Genomic DNA, 23,347 nt, shown 5'->3' on the forward strand with positions numbered 1-23,347 from the left:
GACGGAGAAATGCTATTGGGTGACAGAGAGAAGGCGGAACTACTCAACACCTACTTTGCCTCTGTCTTCACCCAAAAGGAAAGTGATGCCAAGCCTGGTGATAACAAAGTACAGTAACTAATGTAAGGAGGGAGCTGCAGCCCAAGATAGGAAAATGGGTAGTAAGGGAACACCTAGCTGCTTTAAATGAATTCAAATCTCCAGAGCCAGATGAGCGGCATCCAAGGGTACTAAAGGAGCTTGCTGATATAATCTGAGAATATAATCTTTGTCTATGATATTTGAGAATTCTTGGGAGAACAGGTGAGGTCCCTGCTGACTGGGGTGGGCAAATGTTGTCCCCATCTTCAAAGGAGGGAGGGAGAAGATCCAGGTAACTACCAACTGGTGAGTTTGACATCGATACCAGGAAAAGTCCAGATAATTCAACACTTGGTCCGTGAGCATTTAGAAATGATGCTGTGATTACTAAGACCCAACATGGGTTTCTCAAAAATAAGTCATGTCAAATGAATCTCATTTCTTTCTTTCTTGATGGAGTTACAAGCTTGTGGATCAGGGGGATGCTGTGGACTCAATGTATCTTGATTTCAATAAGGTTCTTGACAAAAACCCCCATGATATTCTTGTGATGAAGCTGGTAAAATGTGTCTTGAACAAGGTATCTATTAGGTGGATTTATAGCTGGTTGACTAAACCCAAAGAGTACTCATTCAAGGTTCCTCATCATCCTGGATAAAAGTGAGGTGCCACAGGGTTCTGTTCTGGGTCTATTGTTGTTCAACATCTTCAGAAATGACTTGGATGAAGGAATTGAAGGGATGCTCATTAAATTTGCAGATGAGACCAAACTGGTAGGGGTAGCTAATGCCTCAGAAGACAGAATTAGAATTCAAAATGACCTTAACAGATTGGAAAACTGGGCCCAAGCTAACAAAATGAATTTCAGTAGGGACAAATGTAAGGTTCTGAACTTAGGCAGGAAGAATCAGATGCACAAATATAGGATGGGGGACACCTGGCTTACTAGCAGGGCATGTGAAAGGGATCTAGGGGGTCACTTCCAACTCTACAATTCTATGATCCATCTTATTTTGAAAAGTTAACTTAGAAGCCATTTAAAATTACAGCAGTTCTGAGAGTTAAAAGCAGGCGCATGGGAGAGACATAGGGCTGTAGCCAACTAAATTCTACTCAGAGTCGACACATAGAATCATAGAATCATAGAGTTGGAAGAGACCACAAGGGCCATCGAGTCCAATCCCCTGCCAAGCAGGAAACACCATCAGAGCACTCCTGACATATGGTTGTCAAGCCTCTGCTTAAAACCTCCAAAGAAGGAGACTCCACCACACTCCTTGGCAGCAAATTCCACTGAATTCCACACTGAAACAAATGGACCTAAATTCACCATGTGTAAGAATCTCAATGGGTCTGCTCTGAGTAGAACAAACATTGCCTATGACCCATAGTTAAGAGGGAAGGCTGAAGGCTGAAGTTTTCTTAGACAGCCAAAGGCGTCTAAAGAAGCACAAAAGGTCACGAGAGGAACCTCACTGATCATGCCACTGGCAAGTCTAACCCAACATCCTGTTCTCCCAGTGGCCCACCAGATTCCTGTGGTAAGCTTGCAGCTGGAACAGAATATGACAGCCCTCTCCCCAATTGTGATTCCTAGCACCTGGTACTTAGAGGGGAAAGTGATCTCTTCCAGCTGGGAAGGGCTAGAAACCTACATGCATGGTCTTAGCCTTGCACCATGGCAAGATGATAGGATTCTATATGTTTTGCTGGAACAGCTGGTGGTCATCACCCACTGGGACCCTTCAAGGCCATGATGACTCTCCCATATCGTGGTGATAAAGGCACTGGAATGTGCAGAATTTCCTGCCAAACAGGATTCATTCAGCGTATTTCCGTCAGCAAACCCCCGGCATCAATGTAGCATGCCAAGTGATACACAGTTCCACAACAAACACAGAAAGAAGCTTCCAAGGGAGACATTATCTGATAATTTATGGATCGCTCTAATCCCAAAACAAAGGCCTGCTTTGCATGCCACAGTAAGCCAACAATGGTTTGACGGGACTCTGGGAATGTGTGCTGCCTCCCAGGTTACTCTCAGCAGCTAAGGAGAGTTTCAGCCTAGCATGGGGTCCAAACTCTCTATCTGGCCCCCAGAACTATGCTTCCATTTTGCCCCCTCCTCAAATGCTTTGGCCTGGTTCAAATGTTTTCTTGAACCGTGATAATGCTTCTTGCTTAACTGGAGGGTGAGATTGGGGGTATGTGTGCAAAGAAACCTCTGGCTTTCACACAGCTGGAATAGGGCCTCCTGAACAAAAATGAGAATGAGAAACCCTAGTTGGTGCTTCATTCCCATAAACCCAGAATTGTGAGGCCTGAGGAGATTGTGATGATGCCTCCTCAAGTGTTGCCACTGGCTGTAGAGTGTCTGTGACGTCTCAAAGTCACATGACAGTGAGTGGATATAAAGGTGGACCAAAGGAAAACTCTGTGGATTAAGGTCCTCTACCCCAGCAGAACACAGCAGGGAACAGCTGTTGTGACTATTTTGCTCTGTGCACAGGACAAACCTGAGCCTGATTTCTGCATGGTAGGAACTGAGTCTGACAGTTAAGATCTTCACCTTAGTTCCTTCTGGAACAACTGCCATGTTAAGGGGGAGAGTTTGCAACACTGTAAATGAGACATGCCATATTGGCTGATCATCTTCCACAAGGAGGAAATGAACTGTCGAATGAAAGGAAGCAATCATCTGGGTGAAGGATGCTATGGATTCAAGAGAAAGCCAAGTTTGACTGATATCCACACTGGAAGCTGGCTGATGTCTCAAATTGGACCTAGAGGAAGCTGACTGATGGCAGTGAGCAGAAGGTGGGGAGAAGTTTGCATTCAGGAACCAGGAGATGTCATAAGGCTGAAGCAGGCTGCTGTTTGCTGATGTAAGCTGGCTGAAATTCACCTTTGGAAGCCAATCAAGAGTGGATATTTGTGGGTTGAAGCCAGGGCACAAATGTGAATGAATGGAGAGAGAACACATGAACGGAATGTGTGCAAGGAAACTGGGGGAAATGCATGAATAGATGGAAGTTGGGAGGCTGAAGTCAGCGGATGAAGTTGCTAGGCAGAAGCTGATGGTCAGAGAGTAGCCACCCCACAACCTGTCCCTGTTTTTCCCCTGCCCCCTGAACCAGGGAAGGCTTCTCAAGACCACCCGCAAAAGCAATGAAGAGGGCCACAGCAAGCCAGTTCATATTTCTAAATAAATGTCTTTCTTAAGGATCTGAACTACTGGCATGACAAAATCTGGCATGCAGACTTCCTGGAGAAAATTTTATGAACAGGAAAAAAATGAATTTACAACTATTTGGTTTCTCTTTTTCAGATGTACACAGGATCACAGTGGGATGGTCCAAATAATGTATAAAACTGGTGTGGGTATCCTGAATTCTGTGGGGGAATCTTTTATATTTCATTATTTGCCAGGCAGAAATTTTGTAAAAAATGTAATGGGAAGAAAACACCTATAATATTCAAATCTTGCTTTAAAAGAAAAAAGAAAAACATTCAATAAATTCCCCCCCCTACCGCCCATGGAAGAACAGATTCATATAAGATACAGAAAACCTATAGTTTGAAAGTCACCTTACTAAGAGATGATAAATAAAAGAATCTGTCCATAATTTGCTGTGAGTTGCTGGTAGTCGATAGCCATGCTCTTTTATACAAGCACCTGCAATAAAATCAAACCACGTGTTTGATAGCCTATTCAGTTTATATTAATGGTATATATATTATTTTATATTGCACCTTGAATTGTAATTTGTGGGGTCTGGATCCTGTTTATCTCTGAAAGAGCTGGGGGTAGTTTATTTATCTGTAGTAAAAGGTAAAGGTAAATGGAACCCTGAACATTAGGTCCAGTCATGGCCGACTCTGGGGTTGCGGCGCTCATCTCGCTTTATTGGCCGAGGGAGCCGGCGTACAGCTTCCAGGTCATGTGGCCAACATGAGTAAGCTGCTTCTGGCGAACCAGAGCAGCACATGGAAACGCCGTTTACCTTCCTGCCAGAGCAGTACCTATTTATCTACTTGCACTTTGACGTGCTTTCGAACTGCTAGGTTGGCAGGAGCAGCAACCGAGCATCAGGAGCTCACCCCGTCGCGGGATTCGAACCGCCGACCTTCTGATCGACAATCACTAGGCTCTGTGGTTTAACCCACAGCGCCAGCCGCGTCCCTATCTGTAGTACAATATTATCTGCAGTACAATATTCCAATTACATAATGACTTCCTCTTTTGTAGTATGCAAAATTCTGCAACAATATGTATTTAAAATGTCTTTCTAAATACACCTTCCTTAGATGTCTTTCTTTGCTTCAATACTTTTTTCTCCAAAGAACGGGATATCAAATTCCTGAGTTTTATGGTGTGCCCCTCCTCACCTCAGCATCAGTGTATATGAATAAACAAATAACAGATAATCAAATAAATTACTGCTGAGGTGCCCCCACAATGGCCAGATGTTAGAGAAGTTAATATTATGTTGTCCCAGCTTTTGGCTATGGAGTACCTGTGATCTCAAAAAAAGTCAGCTTATGGGAAAGTGGAAGTTATGGGGGGGGGGGCGATGCGAACTAAAACTAACCAAGCCATAAAGCTAGTAAAACACTATTTAGAATGTATCTGAATTTTAGATAACACTTTGAATATTTTAAGCGCCAGTAAAAATCAATAGAACACAGCACTTGTTTTTAAAATGCTACCTAAGAAAAAAGCAAGTGTTTACTGCCCACCTTTAGGGCTTGTAAATAAAAGTGGGATGCAGCAGTATCATATATGAAGAAGCGGTTTCTGCCAGTTCAGCAGGGAAGATAATTTTGATATTCTTTAAACACACACACACACCACAGTGAGCAAAGAATCACTTTGCAACTAATTACACAGTAGCACTATGACAACTGTGCATATGATCACAGAACTGTAGAGTTGGAAGGGACCCTGAGGCCCTCTAGTCCAACCCTCTGCAATGCAGGAATATGCAGCCGCCCCATACAGGGATTGAACCTGCAACCTTGTCATTATCAGCACCATGCTCTAACCAAGGGAGCATCCAGTTTTGTGCAACCTTCTACCTTAAATACCTGTGTGGCCAACTGAGAAGCACTTTTGCTTAAATGCACTACAGCGCTGTTGCAACTGCACACAAATCCTTGTATATAATCTTCTAGCCTTAGAGGTTGAGCATAGCAGAGTAAGTTGGGTTTGTAGATCGCTTTTCTTGCCCTGGGTGACGTTTTCCAGGGAGGGAACTAGGTCAATGAATTATTCCCACACATTTTGGGCTCCAGGTGCCTGGGAGAACCAAAGTTTAAAGGTGTATAGGAAAGGAAGTTGCACATATGTGGCACATGGCATTTTCAGAGGTATTGAGGTCTGAAATTCACTCACGAGTGAACTCCCCCTGCATGGCCGAACTTTGGTCAAGCTTAATACCAAAATCAAATCGCAGATAGGCACCTATTTATGTATGACCTTGTCTAAGTCACCTAATATTACAAGTCTCTTAGTGGTATACCTCCACAACATCCCTTTGATTATGGCTGCATCACCCAAGCTTTCCAGTGAATTCTGCAATACAGTAGATGAGTCTTTTTGGATGAGAAGGGACATGCAGGTTTCACCACTGCCTAAACCAAGAAATTCACCCTACAGAGCTGCCTACAGTTTCAAGCAGATCTCTTCCTGGCAGATCTGAGTGGCCTTCCCTGTCAGCCTCAGAAAGAGGTTCCAGCTGTTTCCACCAGCACCTCCTCCAGCCCAGAAGCAGGCAGCAGAACCCAGGCTAGAGGCCATTATTTTTAACAACTTGGAAATGCCTGTGCACAAGCCACAGAAATCCTGAAGCACAAGGAGTTGCTCACTCATGGTCCCCATCCAACTGGGAAGAGATTTTATCTTTTCTAACCCTACTCTTCAGCACCCCATTATATACATAAATGTCAGTACTTCCTACACAAAAGAATACTTTTCAAAATACTTCACAATATGAATATATATTTTCAGTTAACTAGCTTTTGAGATTTTCATCTATTCAATGACAATTGCTCATTTACTCTCTTATCACACACACATATCATTCAGTCATCTCCCTCCCACCCCATATTCTGTTTCACACTCATGGGGTCACAATATATATATTCCCAAATGATAGTGCTCCACCAAGCATGCAAATGTTGTTTCTCAATAGACCCATTTTGGCTTAAATCTTGTTAACACTAAGCAACTGAGTTTGCTCTTAGCATGAGTGATGTCTCACGTTGCTTAATTCTTACTGGTCACAGAACTGAGCTGTGCTTGGCACAGAATTTGTTGGAAGATTCTTAGCACGGGGGGGGGGGCGGGGAACACATAGGGACCATTGATTCAAACGAAGAAAGCATTTGACATGCAAAAATGGGAACCCTTGGAATAAGCATCGTTGTTGAGGGTCAATAAACAACAACACACACACTCCTCCAAAATGTCAGACTAGGCCCTTGGACTGCCAGTTAATACAGATTGGGGATGAGGAGTCTTTTCAGCCCAAGAAATGCATTTAATTCTAGGTAACTATATGGGAGCTACATACAAGTGGTAGGTGGGATCAGAGGCAAAAGTGGGTAGGGCTACGAATGCAAATTTTACCTCCATACACTAAGCTAGATTTTACACACACTTGCACACCACTCTCTATCCTCCATCCAGGCAAGGAAGAGGCACAAACAGAGTTAACAGACACATTCCAGCCAAGCAAAAACACTCGAGGTGTGAAAGACGGCTGGTGTAGAGTGTGGCCTGGGAAGAGTTCTGAGGGAGAAATATAAAGACATGGATGGCTGCATTTGGGCTTGAGGTTCCCCACCCATGATACAGATTAATCGAACCAACAGCAGACTGGTGTTCCCCCCGCTTCAAAGTACCATAACTCATGACGGGGGCACAGAAGTCATAGATATCAAACATCAGGGGTCTGAATCCAGACTTGCACAGTCTCGGGCTTTTACAAAGCTACTATGGGATTTAAATAGTTTTCTAGTTTAGTCTTGCAGGCTAACTTATAAAAAATGTGCCTTAGGAAGGGTTTATGGTCAAAGCCACATGTGAGCAAATTCTTCACTGAGGTGCCAATGCACTCAGATATCCAGGGTTTGCAGCAGTGGCAACCAACCAGGGATTTGGGGACAAAGAGTGAAAGAAGGAGGGGCTGGCACAAAGCAGCTCTTTCACATCACAAGCAGTTTGGAAAGGCAACCACACAGAACAGGATGTTCCAGGCAAAGCCCAGGCTAGAACCAGCATGGCAGCACTTCAGGCAGCATCAAGAGCTTAGAGCCATCCAGCAGACCACAAGTATGCAAAAACCTCCAGGAAGCTATTACAAAGGAAAAGAAGCTGCTTCTCCCTGTCCGATTCAAAGTGACAACTACGAAGGAACACACAGCTTCAAACACACTGGCATTCTGTGGGCCGCTTCAGAACCTTTTCACATGTTCATTTTTTTCCTTGGGAATCCTATCCCAAGCAGGCTACCATGTTACAGTATTCCCCACTAGGGGCGAGATGCACACACAGGTCCCCCTTTATGAATGTTCGGTATATGAAAACCTTGCTATACACACCGAAAATTCAGATATCTGAACTTTTTACTTCCTGTCTACCTTCTACTGGCTGGCTGAGGAACAGAAGAAGGGAGGGTGATTGACTGGACAAATCAGAGAGCAGCATTCCATATTCCATTCCCCCCCCCCCCCGCAACTTTGCAGGCTCAACATTCCATGGTCAGGAAGACATTAGAAATTTCCCCATAGGAATAAATGGAAATTGGGGACTCATTATGTGAACACTCACCTAATGAATGATTTCCAGGGAACAACTAAGAGCAGTGCTTTGTGTGTGGTGGCCACTGTTCTGTGAAACAGGATCACTGTTGAAACAGAGCAGGCACCCCACTATCTAAACTCTTTAGAACATTTTTTTGTTTCCAGAAGCTTTTCCAGCTGGTTGAGAAGGTCTCTCGGCTTTTAGTGTTTATTCCACATTGTTTTAACACTTCTCTTTATTATTTACCTTTTTTTGCACTGTTTTAGACACTGGTTTTATGGTATGTTTTTAAATCACATGAGATGCATGTAAAAGGTGGTTCATTAAAAAATACAGTGGTGCCTCGCAAGACGAAAAGAATCCGTTCTGTGAGTCTCTTCGTCTAGCAGTTTTTTCGTCTTGCGAAGCAAGCCCATTGACGGATTAGCGCTATTAGCGCTTATTAGCGGCTTTTAGCGGCTTATCAGTTTAGCGGATAAGCGGCTTAGCGGCTTAGAAAAAGGGGGGGGAGGGAAAAAAACCCGCAGGAACTCGCAAGACATTTTCGTCTTGCGAAGCAAGCCCATAGGAGATTCGTTTTGCGAAGCACCTCCAAAATGGAAAACTCTTTCGTCTAGCGAGTTTTCCGTCTTGCGAGGCATTCGTCTTGCGGGGCACCACTGTATGATTATTTTTATGATGGGATCCCTTCCAACTCTACAATTCTATGTCTCAAAAGGGAAGAGCAAAAAAGACATGAGACTGCTTAGTTGCTGTCCTGCTCTGCGCCTAGGTCCTGGGTGCAGAATTCAGCACCCTCAGAATTCTTATGGTGGTTAAGTATGCATGACAGGTGTTTTGCCCTGGCCAGAACCTAAGAGTTATTCCATATCTTTTCTAAACCTGTATTTAGTTGCCGGCTTGTTTTGTTGTTGTTTTGGTACAGTTTTTAAAGCTATTTTTAGTTGTTTTATGTAAATTGCCTTGTTTTAAATTCTAAATTTGTTCTAAATGGAAGGTGGTTCATAAATATGTAACATATATATTATTTCTAAATTTGCATGTATGAATAAAAAACTTGCATCTGCAAGGCCATGTCCTATTTTGCCCTCTTTTAGGGGTGTTGCATAAAGCAGCCACCAGCACAACCATCGTCAAGCAAGGAGACATTCCAGGGTTATGGCTACTGCCAGTGTTGGGAGGCAGCAATGCTTCTATAGCAACTGCTAGAAACTGAAGGTGCGGGAGCTGCTCCTTGTGGGCTTTCCATAGATCCCTGTGACAGCAGGATGCTGGTCTAGATGGGCCACTGGACTGATCCAGCAGGGCTCACATAATGTTCATTTGCAAGGCTACCAGGTTTCATTTCCTGTCAACAGGAGGCTCCTCCAATAATAATAATAATAATAATAATAATAATAATAATAATTTATTATTTGTACCCCGCCCATCTGGCTGGTTTTCCCCAGCCACTCTGGGCGGCTTCCATAGAAACCAACAAACACTAAAATATCACACATTAAAAACTTCCCTGAACAGGGCTGCCTCCTAGACTTGAGGCACCTTTTAAACACCTGATTTAAAAAATACACATGAAGACAGTCAGTAGAAACAAATGGACACTTTCTCAAGGCAGATTCCCTAGGAAGCAACTTGGGCCACACAAATCCCAAGGCTGGACGTCACACCCCAGCATCCTGTTCTCTCAATGGCCAACCAGGTGCCTCTGGGAACCCAGCAAAGGACCCGAGCACAGGAGCACTCTTCCCTCCTCTGTTCTCCAGTAACTCAGCATACTGTCTCCAACAGCGGTCGTGGAACATGGCCATCACAACTAGCAGCCAATGAGAGCTTTTTCCTCAGTGAATTTGTCTAATCCTCTTTCAAAGCCATCCAGGCTGGTGGCCGTTCCTTCCTCTCATTGGAGCAAGTTTCACCATCTAACTCTGCACTGTGTGAACCTCCTCTCCCGCATCACAGCCATCTCCAGTCTCAAACCAGCATTCCCAGATGAAGCAGGGCAAGAAAAACCATCCACTGTCTGCAAAACAGGCTGGCTGTACAACACAGGGGTGGGAGGCGAGGAGAGAGGTGCTGACAGGTCACATACTGGTTTCAAAAACTGGCCAGCATCTGTGTTCACCCTACTCTGATGCAATGGAGCTCAGTATTCCAGATGTTGCCACAGCTTTGCCCAACCTGGGCAGCTCCTACTTTTGGCAATGCAGTCCTCTGAGAAAGGCACTAAGTCAATGGTCCCTGAAGACAAGACAAGGCATGTGATCACAGACTGCAAACCCACCAACTTCCCAACCTAGGAATATAGTGATTGAACCTGGGACCTTCTGCACGCAGAACAGGTGCTCTGCCACTGAACTAAAGACCCTCCCAGTAAGGAATAACATTATTTAGGACTGTCTAAATAACCTTACTTTGGTGACTAGCTGAGCAATGCTGATGATGAGTAGCCAAGCTTTCTCTGGGTTCCATGCTCACTGTGGTTCAGCAAGAAGTTTAGAAGCATCTGAAAGACTCTGTCTCATTGGGCCAGAAGTTTCTTGGACCAGAGCCCACTTTGCCAGATGCATGGAGCATTCTCACCTGGCAATATATATCCACACAGGAAAACAAACAGCTTAACTTTAGTTTGGAAGAAAATTGCAGCTCAGTGAAGGTCAGCAAACTCTCTTCCATTGCAGCTGAAGTGAACAACTAGCAAAGTTGGGAAGGCTGGCTGTGACACAGCTACTGATGGAAGCATAGCTCAGTGGCAGAGCATCTGCAGGGGCAGTTGGAAGAGAGAGACCATGTCTGAAATTGGGAGAGCCACTCCCAGTCAATGTTAATAAAACTGAGCTTGGTGGACCAATATCATGACATCATATATGGCAGTATATTATGTCCCCATCCTATCTTGTTCAGAAACATCACAAACTATACCTCTAGCATTGCCTTGCATGGATTTTTGGGCCCATTGTTTACTATCCCCTCCTCTCTTTTCCCAATTACACCTGACACCTGAAGATCACTCATCCACTTCGTGACAAAATTCTATCTATCCAGAGGCACCATCTTCTCAAGATGATTGAGGGGTCCAACACAATGTTCTGACGCCATGAGCATTGTGCAACGTCATGAGGGGGCCAGGCCCCCTAAGAAAAGGAGGGAGGGGGGCAAAAGTCCATTGGCTCCTAGGAGCTGGCGCCTATCTGTCTATTTGCCTTTCTAGCTATCTAAAACCAGTCAGTCTTTCAGGTGCCAGAAGGAACTTGGTTGGTTTCCTTGCCACAGGTTAACTTCTCTGACCTGCTGGAATTTCTGAAGAGAACCGCACCAGGGGATTGCATCTACCTGCAAGTCAACTGTTTTGATTTTAACAGAGAAACCTCTCCCACTTAACCTGAGCTATATGCTGTGGCTGCTCTCTAGAAAAGAAACCAACTGTGCATATGTTCAGAGGGAGTAATCATTTCTCATACCCCCAAGAATCACATTGGGATTAAGAGTTTAGCCGAGAGCAGAGTATGTTTGGCCAAGAGTAGGGGTGACTAACCCTTTTTGGCCCTAAGGATAACCCTCAGCTAACCCTCTGGAGGTGGCATGCCAGCAACAGGTGTGGCTATCCCACACTCTTGCGCACAGGCACGCAACCTCCTTCCTTCACTGAGCTGTGTCTCCTCCCTCCTCATCAAATAATTAATCTGATAATACTGGGAAAGGGTCCATTTCCACCCCAACAGAATGCCACCCCAGAACTGTGGCTTTCACCCCACTTCCCATGTTTCTTCTCGCCACAGTTGAAGGGATACTTTTCATGGCATACTTTTCATGGTTTAGCCCACACTGAATAAGTTATAACATGTTGCCATGTACTGCCCTTTATATGTTGCTTTGAGAAAGGAATTATTTGGAGACTTTTAAAGGGGAGATGAGGCAAGGTCTGACCAGGCGCCCATAGTTTATTTACAGAGTGGGCAAAGTAAATAAACAACTATCAGAACTGCTACTTTTTACATCAGCAGTAACTGATGAGAGAAGATGAGAGAATGCTGTGCTTTGCCAGAGAGACGCAAAATTTTAAGTTCCACACACTGGTTTTATACGCTCTTTATCTAACACTTATATGAAAAGGTGGGACCTCTGGTGAAAACAGGGTGGGGTGCTTATCATGCTACGCTTTTGATAAAGGGAATGTCTCTCATTCTTCTGCTGGAAAACGCTCTTTATTTGAGAAAGCAGACACTAATCAAAATCACACACCCACACCCCACCAAGATTCATTAAAAAAATAAAGACAGAGGGTTATATCCAGCCTATGTGCTAGGCTGACCTAGAGAAGGCACACTTAAATGAATAAACATAACTAGCTTTAAGTCCACTGATTTCAGTGGGTGAACTCTGAGGACTGTCAGGATCCTGCCACATCTTCTCCATGTACAGTAGTACCTCGGAAGTGGAACAGAATTAGTTCCAGATCTTTTGGTTTCTTACACTTTCTGAGCAACTCTGGACATGAGACTGCTCATTATCGATATTTCAATTTCAAAAATGATTATTAGTAAATCAGTAATTACTTTAATGTAATTACTGCTAGAGTGAGTCATGGCAAACCCTGAGCTAGGGCCATTCCACATGACAAGTGCCCCTGCAGGAAAGTCAAGATTGTGGCCAAGTAATCACACGTTAGCATTGCACAAATATTTGCCATTTTTATTTTATTTTATTTGCAACCAGTTTATGCAGACAATTCAAGTAATACAGAAAAAATATGCTACGGTTAGCCAGTTAAATGCAATTTTAATATTTATGTTTTTATTTTATACATATTGTTCGCAAACCACTTTGATTTTTTAAGAAACAAATAAATTGTGGTGTATAGGTTTTTTAAAAATAAATAAATACAAACTAAAGTGCAAAGAGACAGCTTATCATGCTTCTTGGGAGGAGCATGATGAACCACAAATCCTCTCCTGAATTTACAACCTATTTTTCTTTCCCTCCCTTCCTTCCCTCTAAGGAGGGGGGGAGAGAAACAGGGCCAGTTTGGGCACAAAGGAGGAAGATCAGATAGGAATGAGGCCTAATGAAAAAACAACAAAGAAACCACAGAATGCAGCACTCAGTTCTCCCAAGCCTGGGTGTGTGTGGTCAGGGAGGTTTGCATAGCACATGTGCAGCTGCAACATCCACAGGTTGACATGTCAGCCACCTCCCTTGCTAGCCCAGAGAGAGGTGCCTAGAACCAATATTTAGCATCAGGATGAAAGCAACGGTCAGGAATGGCAAGCTGTAGTCCAACAACATCTGGAGGGCCCAATGTGTGCCATTCCTGTCTTATAGCTAAAGGTAAAGGGACCCCTCACCATTAGGTCCAGCCGCGGACGTCTCTGGGGTTGCAGCACTCATCTCGCTTTACTGGCTGAGGGAGCCGGCGTACAGCTTCTGGGTCATGTGGCCAGCATGACTAAGGCGCTTCTGGCGAACCAGAGCAGCACATGGAAACGCTGTTTACCTTCCCGCTCCAGGGGTACCTATTTATCTATCTGCACTTTGATGTGCTTTTGAACTGCTAGGTTGGGAGGAGCTGGGACCAAGTAACGGGAGCTCATCCCGTGGGGGGGGGGGATTCAAACCGCCAACCTTCCGATCGGCAAGCCCTAGGCTCTGTGGTTTAACCCACAGCACCACCCGCGTCCAATACTCCTATCTTATCGTTCCTGCAAATGGGGGGGGGGGCGCAATGGTTTGCAGGTGCATTCTGCAATATTTAATTGATGCAGCACTAATGCATTAATGATGGATTTTTAATTAACCTCCCCCCCACACCCTGTTTTATGTGTGGCCTAGTGGTTAGAGTGTCGGACCAGTGCCTGGGAGACCAGGGATCAAATTCTCACTTACTTATCATGAGTCAGCAGTGTGATGAAGAAGCAAAAAAAAAAAGCTGGTGTAATTCTAGGCTGCATGAACAGAAGTGTCGTGAGAAGTAATAGTCCCACTCTATTCTTCCTTCGTCAGACGACACCTGGCATAGTGTGTCCAATTATGGGCACCACAATTTAAGAAGGATGTTGACAAGCTGGAAGGTGTGCAGAGGAAGGCAGTCAATATGATCAAGGGTCTGTACACCAAGTCTTATGAGGAATGGTTGAGGGAGTTGGGTATGTTTAGCCTGGAAAAGAGGAGACTAGAGGATATATGACAGCCATCTGCAAATATCTCAAGGGCTGTCATATGGAGGAGGGAGCATGCTTGTTTTCTCCTGCTTTTGAGGGTAGGACTGAAACCAACGGCTTCAAGTTGCAAGAAAGGAGAGTCCGACTAAACATTTGGAAAAACTTTCCGACAGTAAGAGCTGTTCAGCAGTGAAACAGACTCCCTCAGGAGGTTGTGGACTCTCCTTCCTTAGAGGTTTTTAAGCGGAGGTTGGATGGTCATGTCATGGATGCTTTAGCTGAGATTCCTGCATTGCAGGGGGTTGGACTAGATGACCCTCAAGGTCCCTTCCAACTCTACAGTTCTATGATTCTATGCCATCTCTTATCTTTTTGATGCTTACTGAAGTCTTTTAAGTAGTAATCTTTCCCACTTGCATCTATATTGGAATTGTTTTCAAGATGCTTTTATTAAGTTATCACTTTCATGTCTGCCACTTTGAGAAGAAGTAGGCAGTAACCAAACAAACCCCTGTGTTGCAAAGAGTATGTCAGCAATGTCTAGGCAACACAATGACCTTGTACATACGCAATAGACAATCTTTATAGAATTCCTTCAAACCATAACAAGTACAAAATGAAATCTTTAGTCTCAAAGTCTCTGAAAATCTTTAAATGAAGCGAGGAGAAGGAGGGCAGTATCTAAATTTAATTATTAGTTGTCCTGCGATGCTACCCAATGTCATTGTATTATTGCCGTCTTGCACTACAATGCAACAAACATGGGGCAAAAGTACAACAGCCTGAAACATTTGTGGTGTGAGAAATTACAGGAGTTCAGCTGGAAGCTGTAGAGTAGAAAAGAATAAGTGTGGGTACCTCAAAGCTTTTGCAGGTACAAACAGTATTGAAAGCATGATTACATATAACTCCCCTGATACCATCACAGACACAAATAGCTGTGAATGCACAATGCAAAGTTCACCAACACCAGCAAAGTTAGTCCTATGAGGTGTCTAGCTTCCACAGAAGTGAAGCCTAGTGTGATTCACAATTCTGCAAGGGGGAAGGACTGAATAGCCTGCCGTTTCCCACTAAAAGGCCTACTCATCTATTCCATTCAGTCACAAAGGAGCTCGAGTCATCATTGAGCAACTTCTGGGTACTTGGCTCAGCTGCAGCAGATCAGGTGCTCAGCAGGTGAAATACTTAATGAAAAGGACTGCTCCTGCCACAGGTGGCCTTCAGTGCCATGCAGATTATTGATTTAGGACTGCTTCTGCCCCAGGTAGACTTCTGTGCCATGCAGATAATTGCTTTAAACATGCTCAGAGATATATCAACCAGCACTTCAGAAACATGAAGTTTCCAAGGGGCAGTGGAAACAAGCAGATTGGGGTCGGAAATTCCTAGGCACTCTGGAGTCATTTGCGGAAAGCGCACAACTGAGCAGCAGAGCAGAAGGTCTTAGGTTCAATTCCTGACACCTCCAGGTAGGGGTAGGAGCTCCCCTTCTCTGAAATCATGGAGAGCCAGTGAGCATAGACAACACTGAGATAGATGGAGCAATGGTCTGACTCGGTATAGGGAAGCTTCCCATGTTGGAGAAGGGCTGTAGCTCAGTGGTAGAGCCCCTGCTTTGTATGCAGAAGGTCCCAAGTTCAATCCTAGCATCCCCACTTAAAGAAGTATTAGGTGACAGACGATGGAGAAAACCTCTGATACCCTGGAGAGCACCTGCCAGTCAGAACCGTCAGCACTAAATTAAACCATGGGTCACTAAAATGGTGTTTTCCAGATGTTGTTGTTTGTGATTCCCATCAGCCCTGACCATTGGCCATGCTGGCTGGCGCTGGCTGGAATTGTAGTCCAACAAACTCTGGAAGACAGCACATCAGCAGTACATCTTAGTTTGATGGACACAGAATTTGACAGGATATAAGGCTAAGTTCCCTATAAGACAGATACAGATACACACACACACACACACACACACACACACCATCTTCACTTGAATTTTATAACAAACCATTCACCACAATCCCCGTTTTAAAAGTAGATGATAAAGATTCTACTCCCGCTTTTGCAACATTGGAAATTGTGCCCTAAAAATGATTAACATAGCCTTATTATTATTATTATTATTATTATTTCAATTTATGTACTGCTCTTTATCAAAAGATCCCAGGATGGTATACAACAGTAAAAACACATGACAGAGCATCAAATATAGTGGCTTCAGATATTTGCTTTGGCACAATCCCCCATCACCACAGAACGAAGCATACTCTAAAATAAAATATAGTAGCAGTTTTGCACAAGGCACCACTTGAGAATTCTAACAAACAAACAAAAATCTGTGCACTTTTGAAATCTGTGGGTAAAATCAGTCCACCATCTTGATTCAAAATGTCATTCAAACACAGGTGAAAACCTGTTCCTTGACCTCAAATTTGGGCTAAATTTTGATGGTGATATCTGAAGAGGTGTCCAAATGCAGAGCGAACAAAGAACTTTCCAAAATATACAGTAATATGTAAGGCAGATATGGCAAAAGCTACACAAGCGCTAGCCTGCCATAGGATCAGCCCTTTTGCTTTTCAATAGCTGATTATCTATAGCTTCTATGTCATTCATAAGAAGAGCCTGTTGGATCAGGCTAACAACTCACGTAGGGCAGCATTTTGTTCCCAGCAACTGGTATTATTATTTATTGGAAGTATCAGTACAATAAATAGCCACGAGCCATGTGTGGAAGATGGCGTAGGGTACCAAGGAGCCTTAAAGGGCCTGATCTGTGTTCAAATCACAATGTGCGCCTGCGCCATTGGTTCAAATCACATTTAAAACATATGACCTCCCTCAAAGAATCTTGGGAACTGTAGCGTGGTTGAGGGTTCTGGGAATTGTAGCCTTAGGGGTGAACTCCAGTTCCCAGGATTCTTTTGGCAAAGTCATCTGCTTTAAATGTGCGGTGTGTACACAGCTGGATGGGTCAGGGGCTGGAAACAAAGAGCTTAGCTCCCTTATCTTTCAGCTACAATTTTCACAGTACTATGGGGGGGGAGAGCATGACTGGTTGGACTGTATTTATGAATTGCACTTCTTTTAGAAAGTTAGATTATGACATTACTCATGAAATTAGCAATGAGATGCATTCAGGGGGATGGGACAGGCAGGCAAATAGCAGCTATGGCGATTCAATCCATCCCCTCTTCGTGTCACAGTTTGCATCAGGGATAGAAATCATTGCCCTGAAATAAATAAATGCAAGAAGATTCTTTTCTCTCAAAAGTATTACTACTATTTAAAGGTAAAGGGACCCCTGACCTTTAGGTCCAGTCGTGGCCGACTCTGGGGTTGCGGTCCTCATCTCGCTTTATTGGCCGAGGGAGCCGGCGTACAGGTCATGTGGCCAGCATGACTAAGCCACTTCTGGTGAACTAGAGCAGCACACGGAAACGCCGTTTACCTTCCCGCTGGAGCGGTACCTCTTTATCTACTTGCACTTTGATGTACGTTCGAACTGCTAGGTTGGCAGGAGCAGGGACAGAACAATGGGAGCTCACCCCGTCGCGGGGATTCGAACCGCCAACCTTCTGATTGGCAAGTCCTAGGCTCTGTGGTTTAACCCACAGCGCCACCCGCCTCCCTCAATTACTACTATTTATTGTAGAGCAATTATAAATATTCCACTTATCTGCTTTGATATGTCCCCAGTAAAAACGTTTTTAATAATAATAATAAGACTGTGACTTAGATCAGGTATATAGAAAAGATAGCAAGAATGGTTTGGCTATAATTGAGGGAAGGAGTCAGTTTGTGTGTGGAGATGTTGTTGTAGATTTCCATTAAGGACACCCTACACCTCCCACAACCAGTCGTTGTACAAGCACCACTGGGCCTGATGATCACACACACACAAAAACACCCCTGATGCACAACTCTAAAAGCTGGAAGTGAAGCTTAGAAAGGCAAGAGGCGAAAAGGGAGCATTTGTAGGGTTGGGAGATGAGGGCTGCTGGCTTGTCAGTTACCGGGACGGGCGGGGGGGGGGGGGGAGTCAGGAGAGAGAGTGTGCCTCGACTGATTCCTGACCTCTCTCTCCTCTTCACCCTTTATTAGGGAACCACCAAGCCTCTGTAGGCAGCAATTAGCAGAGCCTCCCACCCAGTTTTCCCAGACTATAATCAGGCCCTTTGCTTCCAAGGGCAAAAGAGCAATTGTCACGAAGTCTGACTGCAACACAGTCTGCTCCCAAAGGCAGTAGCAGGAGGGAAAGCAGGCGGGAAATTGCCTTTCCAACAAGGAGCCATACATCCTGTTACCCTATGCCTTGTGGGAGGAGGAAGGGAAGGAGAGGGGGAGAGAGTGCTTTTGCCAACAGCCCTACAGGCCAGACTACGAAAAGTAAATTTAAACTGGCAATGCTGTGTGCCAAGAGAGTCTAGACAGAGAAGGCACAATCCAGGACTTCCACAATGTTTAACGGGCCAGTCTCTATCTGAACAACCTTGCAGGGTTGCTGGGAGGATATTTTTTGGGTGGAAAGGGACACCACACTCCATGTATGCCTTCCACAGTTTCTTGGGGGGAGATTTGGGATAAGAAGCCAAACCAGTAAATTCCAGAAAATAAAACTTATTTTACTTATTGATCCCTATGCGTCAGATGAAGAGAAACCCCCTGCCAGCATGCCTACAGGTTGGGTCCGCTGAGAACCATGCCTATTCCTTACTCCTCAAATGGAAATCCTTTGCCTTAAAAGAAAGGCAGGTGGGTAAAAACAAGTGGGAAAGGTCCTCTGCAGATGCTCAGGGAAGCATCACTCATTACTTTATCTGTCTCCAGAGCTCAGTCGTAATAATTCAGGAGAGGTCCCCCAACTAATCCTAGTCCAAGATTAAGCCTATCTGAACGCAGGCTGAACGCATGATCTAGTCCTCAAAGGATTATTACATATTTATTTCATCAACCCCTGAGCATTTAAGGAAGGCGGGTTGCAAGGGGCAGGCAAGTGAAAGAGACTAAAGTGCCAGCTGCAAAGTTTTGGGTACCCAAGATTTTTCATGGAGAATATATTTGAAGCCACTCTAGGAACTTTCATGGTTGAAGTGTGGGTAAGAAATGATTCAAATAAAATTTAAAACAGGGGGCTTCGAGCAGTGATCCTAAGCACCTTGCAAGCAAACTCAGGGGTTTGTAGCACTTTATTCACATAGCTACAAACTCAGGGGTTTGTAGCACTTTATTCACATAGTTTCTTGAGTTTATTGCCACTTTCTGCTCCATGTGCACACAAGCAGTAAAGACACACCCTTCTGCTGCGCACCGTTCCTCAGTCCTGCCACTCCCTAATTTTACAATCACAGCACCAAAACATACATTTTACTCCCCATTCCCCCACAAGAACACATTAAAAACAAAAGGCATCCCCTTCTTAATTTAAGATTGTGTCCCTTTGCACCATTAAGAGGCAGAAATCCATCAGGTGACACCTTGCCCATCACTTGACCTTCAATGCATTGGGGAGGAAGCTCATCCGGTTCAATTTCAGCCTGCTACGCCATTTGTAATAGCTTAGACCTGCTTCACCCCTCAAAAAAGCCCTTACTTAAGAAACTTGGGGGGGGTCAGTGTGTCGCATTAAGTGACACCTTTCTCCCTTCGTGTTCAGGTTCCCTCTTCAAAAAACACCTTTTTCAGAACAATTATCCCCATAATCCTCATTCCCAAAGTGCAAAGTATGTGTGATGACATTCCTGCCTGGGGGGAAGGGGAGACATAGTTGGCAGTGGATCTTAAATTGGAGCTCTTAGGTCACTCAGTCTGAACTAAATTTCAGGGCTGCCATGAGGTTAATAAACGTGTGCAGTCGCATAGCACTCCTTGGAGGAAAGAATAGGATATCATCATTATCACCATCATCCTTTTAAAGGTAAAGGGATCCCTGACCATTAGGTCCAGTCGTGACCGACTCTGGGGTTGTGGCGCTCATGTTGCTTTATTGGCCAAGGGAGCCGGCGTACAGCTTCCAGGTCATGTGGCCAGCATGACTAAGCCGCTTCTGGTGAACCAGAGCAGCACACGGAAACAGCGTTTAACTTCCCGCCGGAGCGGTACCTATTTATCTACTTGCACTTTGACGTGCTTTCGAACTGCTAGGTTGGCAGGAGCTGGGACCGAGCAACGGGAGCTCACCCCGTCGCAGGGATTCGAACTGCTGACCTTCTGATCGGCAAGCCCTAGGCTCTGTGGTTTAACCCATAGCGCCACCCGCATCCCATCCTAATTTAATATTCATACTTTTCCCCACTATCTGTAGGCTCCATGGGATAGAGACCTATTTGGTTTTCTCAAAAATCTCTGTATAAATATTTGTAACATCACTGTATAAATATTCTCAAGGGAAGAAGTAAGTTGGTCTTTAGGAACTGAGTGCCAGCTTCTTCCTTGACTGAGGAAAGGAAGGACAATTCACCCTCTATAGCTTCTTCAGCAACCCCCCCTCCCAAAACCATCCTCCTTAAACTCTCCCCTTCATCAGATTAGGTAAACCAAACAAGCCTTTGCACAGACTTGCTTCTTAAAAAGAGGCGGTACCTCCTCTCACACCGCTCCAAAGGCAGAGCGGGGAAGGGAGACGGAGAGACTGAAGCAAAGGACTTGCAACGTGGAGAAGGGGAAAAAAGAAATGGTGTGTGTGTGTTGTGGGGGGGGGGGGGAATCAGACTCCCATAGTACGAAGCCTGAAAAAAATTCAGCCAGGAGTTTCCCAACTTCTTACGTCCCTCAGATTTCTAACACACACACACACACACTCCAAAAACATCTCTCGTAATGCCACCTTCTATCGAACCAGAATAGTGTGCAATATTCAGTATACTAGTACAATCATTTGCATAGGTAGGTAGCCCCTCCCCCTGCAAAAAGACACTTAAAATAATACCAAGATCAACTGGTTCCCCACAACCCCTCCCCCGCCAAAAACTTTTTTTTCAGCTAGACGGTTAACACCTCCCCCTAAAAAAAGTGGAATTCACATTATATCATACTTTGCAGAGGCCAGAATGATGTAAAATACTCAGTTAACCTAGCTTGCTATTATTTCCATGGGGAGGCAGTCTCCCCAGCACAAAAAACAAAATCAGCCCCTACCACGCCTAAAAATGCAAGTGGGGGGGGGGGGAGATACGACTCGAAGTTGTATCCAACCAAGTTCTCCTCGGAATAGACCCAGTGAAATAAATGAACCCAAGTTAGCCATGCCCACCAATTTCAAGATGGTCTACTCCGAGTAAGGGGAGCATCAGTGACAACCCTCAAACTGTGTTGCGTCCAAGGTTAGTCGCGGTCAGAACAGACCCGCTGAAATAAAGACACGACTAATTCAGGCACATTCACTTCAACGGGGTCTACTCTGAGCAGGGGTGCCTGCCAACTTGAATAAAATGGGGGGGGGGCAGGTAAGCTCAACCCCGCATAATCGATCACATGATGCGGTGCACACGCACACAATCTGAATAGCAATGCCCATCAACTTTAGGGGGGACTCATATATTTTACTGGGGAAGTCAAAGACCCCTCGGCCCCTAGGAGTTGGCTCCTATGACTTCTGAGGAGAACTCGGCTGGAGTAGATCCTTCGTTTTGGGGGTTTTATTCCCCCTCCCCATCGCCAAGCTACACGGCGGATGTATCCAACGCTAGCCTTACTCTGAATGAATCCAGTGAAAAACGAGAGGCACGGTTCCCTTAGTCGTGCCAATATGTCTACTCGGAGGAGGGCTAGCATTGGATGCGACAAGAAAGTAATAATAATAATAAATTCAGACTTTCTGGGGTTGTTGTTTTGCAGCCGACAACATGCTCGGCCGGCCCGCGCCGAGAACCAAGACGCCTCACCTGCGATGAACTGCCGCCTGCTGTCGTCCAGGTGTGCCGAGATCACGTCCCCCATGGCGGAGAAGGAGAGATCGAGACGCAAGGAGAGGACGAAGAGGATAAGGAAGAAGCAGCCGCTGGAGAAAAGCCAAGCCCCGGCTAAAGGCGACGAGGAGAGGAAAACGAAGACGTGCCCCGCCAGGAAACCCACTCCATGAGCAAGCGAGGAATAGGCGGACGCGGTTTGGTCCCAGCTGGCCTTGCCTCGCGCCCAACTCGCCTACAACTCCCAGGCTCTCCCTTCCCGGGGACACGCCTTTTGCCTTCAACGCCGCCCCCTTTCTTCTCCGCCTCTTGCTTATTATTTCTTGCGCTCCCTTGCAGACAGGCAGGCGGCGAGAGAAGAAAGAATTGTACGTGCGTGCGTGTAAGAGGTGTGGTTGTCTTGATTTCTCTTTTTTTGTTTACTAAAAATAAATAAAATTTAAAAGCTGTTTCCGGTGTGCCACTCCTATTATTATTATTTAACTTTTATTTAAAAACTTTCTGCACTGTGCCACAGCCACTATTTAATTGTGCCACTATTCGTAAACCACAATGTGGCCATCGGACGAACGGCACTATGCAAATTTATGAAACTAAATAGTATTCTTATTTAAATTTTATTTTGAACCGATTTCCGCTGTGCCACTATCAATACAGTAAGAACTGCAACTTACATGGGGTTACATTCTGGGGATCGTGCCCAAAGCCAAAATTGCATACAGTACAGTCAAAGCACATCGGACGCAATGGCGAGTGGGATTGCGAAAGACTTCCCCCCCCCCCAGACGTCAGCCCCCATTCTGCCCCCCCGTTTTAATTTTTTAACAACTTTTTTTGCCAAGCACGTAAAGCTGAATGTGCACAAGTTAAACGTGTGTTGGCTGCAGGCTTACTGTATCAGCAATTAAATTTGATTTTAAAACTACCTGCACTCTGCCACTATTTAGTATTATTAATACTGTATTTAATTTTTAGTTATATAATTAGTTCAGCTCACTGCATGACACTATTAGAGGTTGATTAAGATGATCAGAAGGTTGGCGGTTTGAATCCCCGCAACGGGGTGAGCTCCCGTTGCTCGGTCCTTGCTCCTGCCAACCTAGCAGTTCAAAAGCACGCCAGTGCAAGTAGATAAATAGGTACCACTCTGCGTTTCCGTGCGCTGCTCTGGTTCACCAGAAGTGGCTTAGTCATGCTGGCCACATGACCCGGAAGCTCCCATTGCTCGGTCCCTGCTCCTGCCAACCTAGCAGTTCGAAAGCACGTCAAAGTGCAAGTAGATAAATAGGTACCGTTCCGGCGGGAAGGTAAATGGTGTTTCTGTGCGCTGCTCTGGTTTGCCAGAAGTGGCTTAGTCGCGCTGGCCACATGACCCGGAAGCTGTACGCCGGTTCCCT

The 23,347-nt window shown here is 45.0% G+C and overlaps 1 protein-coding gene across 1 annotated transcript in view; it reads right to left on the reverse strand.

The window, feature by feature from the left end:
* NIBAN2 (niban apoptosis regulator 2) overlaps positions 1–22,203 on the reverse strand; it is a 96,024-nt gene extending 73,821 nt beyond the window's left edge. Inside the window, exon 1 of the mRNA XM_080990883.1 lies at positions 21,927–22,203. Within this exon, the coding sequence (XP_080847009.1) occupies positions 21,927–21,981 (55 nt within the window). The 5' untranslated portion in view covers positions 21,982–22,203. The remainder of the gene's footprint in view (positions 1–21,926) is intronic.
* Positions 22,204–23,347: the final 1,144 nt, after the last annotated feature.

Source organism: Podarcis pityusensis, assembly GCF_964106645.2.
Source record: "Podarcis pityusensis genome assembly, chromosome: Z".
NCBI classification, from domain to species: domain Eukaryota; kingdom Metazoa; phylum Chordata; class Lepidosauria; order Squamata; family Lacertidae; genus Podarcis; species Podarcis pityusensis.